General features: G+C 39.4%; 1 protein-coding gene across 1 annotated transcript in view; it reads right to left on the reverse strand.

The window, feature by feature from the left end:
* Window positions 1-155: 155 nt before the first annotated feature.
* The window catches only part of LOC143039082 (uncharacterized), a 4,494-nt gene continuing 2,149 nt past the window's right edge, over window positions 156-2,500 (reverse strand). Inside the window, exon 2 of the mRNA XM_076208933.1 lies at window positions 156-989. Within this exon, the coding sequence (XP_076065048.1) occupies window positions 156-989 (834 nt within the window). The remainder of the gene's footprint in view (window positions 990-2,500) is intronic.

Raw genomic sequence — 2,500 nt, forward strand, 5'->3', positions numbered from 1 at the left:
TAACCATTATTCACTGGCATCTGGCGCAGGTAAGTTCTAAATGAAGCATATGCCAAGAGGAACAAATGGTAATAGCCCGCCGGACATATGCCCTAATAACGTCTTTCTTATAATTAAGAGAACATTCACCAAGACCGTTCATGCATTTACCGCTATCAATGGGCTGGCTTGCGATACACCATAGTTTTAAAGTAATCAGATGTCGCATCCACCAAAACATAAAGAAAAGGGATCTTATTATCAACATTGAGCTCTGTTGGAAATTGTAGCCCTGAAATGGCTTGGAGATTAGATCTGAGCTCTTCAAGCATATGTGCGTCAGAAACAAAGATGTCATCAACATATCTAAGATATAAGTGCAGTTTCATGGTTAGGGAATGTAAGGGTTCATTTTCTATGTAAGACATAAAAGCTTGAGCATAAAGGACCCCCAAAGGAGAGCCCATGGCAACGCCATCTATTTGGAAATATAGTTTACCTTGAGGGCATTTAAAAGGGGCTTCAGTAGTGCAAGCAAGAAGCATCTCCTTCATGATAGTTTTAGGCATTTTAGGTGGTGGTAGTGTCGGGTGATGGTAAACATAGTCCAGAATAATATCAGTAGTTCTTAAAACTGGAATGTTCGTGAATCGGCAGTGGGCGTCGAGGGAAGCCATAATGCCTACAGGGTTGTTACTCCTTAGTACGTCAATGAACTCATCTGTAGACCTGAGTGAATAAGTGGTAGGAATAAATGGGGTAATTATATTATTCAAACGCTTAGCTAAGGAGTATGTGGGGGTGGGGGTCTGAGAAATAATGGGCCTCAGAGGGTTACCAACCTTATGGGTCTTAAAATTTCCATAGGAATAACAAGGGGCATTATCACCAGTAATCAGATCAAGTTTTAGGTCACCATTAACAGCCTTTATAGCATTAATCAGGGAATTAACCTTAGATTTAAGTTGACAAGTAGGGTTCCGGGCGATTGGTCTGAACTTAGAACTATCCTGCAAAATATCAGAACATTTAGAAAAATAGTCATCACGGTCAAGTATGACATTTTGCAGGATCGTTCTAAGTTCATGCCAATCATCTGGAACCGCAATCCAAGCTAACCTGTCTGATAAACTACTGAACTTGACTACGTTACCAACAATCTCTCGGTTGATCAAAAATCCTACTCCACTAGATCTTTCTTTGTCCTTATCTCTATAGTTGTCTTGTTCTTCCATGAAACTCTCCAGCCTGTGGTTTTCTGAGAGAGTTCTTACGTTGTAGGTATAGATCTTCATTTTCTTCATACTGTTTAATGTCTAAGGCTTGAGGTAATGTGGTTGGACCTTTAGGAGACAATGATCCAACAGGAACGCCCGGTTTTATGTTGTTTGTGGTGTTCCTGTTTGATATGAAAGGGTTTTGGCAGTAATCTCACCTCCCTGCCAACTAGTTTCTGGTGAAATATTTCTCTGGTGTCACCTTATTCATTACATTCGGTGAAGCCCCATATTTCTACAGGGTACTTCCCTGTTTGCCATCAGGGACGTCCCAGTTAGTAGTAGTGGGTCCTGCGACTGTTTGTGTGAGCTGCTCTTTGTCTGATTATATATATATATATATATATATATATATATATTATTTTTTTTTTCAACCACAAATCACTTTTAATTCCATGCCATCGCAGTCGAGACTGAAGAATCGGTCGATGGAGGCATTCGTTGGAAATTGAAACGTGGAGAAGCCGAGGATTCGAACCCAGCTAACCCGTAACAGAGTTTGCCATCCGGGACGTGCCAGTTAGTAATGGGTCCTGCTACTGTTTGTGTGAGCTGCTCTTTGTCTGATTATATATATATATATATATATATATATATATATATATATATACATATATATATATATATTCATTTATTTATTTTTCAACCACAAATCACTTTTAATTCCATGCCATCGCAGTCGAGACTGAAGAATCGGTCGATGGAGGCATTCGTTGGAAATTGAAACGTGGAGAAGCCGAGGATTCGAACCCAGCTAACCCGTAACAAAGTCACTGTAACTTTGTTAAGGGATAGCTGGGTTCGAATCCTCGGCTCGTCCACGTTTCAATTTCCAACGAATGCCTCCATCGAGCGATTCTTCAGTCTCGACTGCGATGGCATGGAATTAAAAGTGATTTGTGGTTGAAAAAATATATTAATTGATCACTGGGAACCATTCTCCATTCTCCTCTGTGCAGTCCTTAACTTTGTTTCCATTGCTTTCGTTAGTTTCCAAGTCTCACACCCGTAGAGTATTGCTGGTAGAATGCACTGATTGTAAACAGTACGTTTCAAGCATATAGGCAGAGAGCCTCTCAGGATATTATTATATTTACCAAATACTTTTCAACCAATTGTAATGCGTCTTTTTATTTCATTATCATGATCTTTCGTCACTTTTACCATGTGGCCTAAATAATTATACTCTTCAACTTCTTCAAGACTCTCACCATAGATTATAATCTCTTTACTTTTAAATTTCG

Source organism: Oratosquilla oratoria, chromosome 25 (assembly GCF_046742065.1).
Source record: "Oratosquilla oratoria isolate Oo_2021 chromosome 25, ASM4674206v1, whole genome shotgun sequence".
NCBI classification, from domain to species: Eukaryota; Metazoa; Arthropoda; class Malacostraca; order Stomatopoda; family Squillidae; genus Oratosquilla; species Oratosquilla oratoria.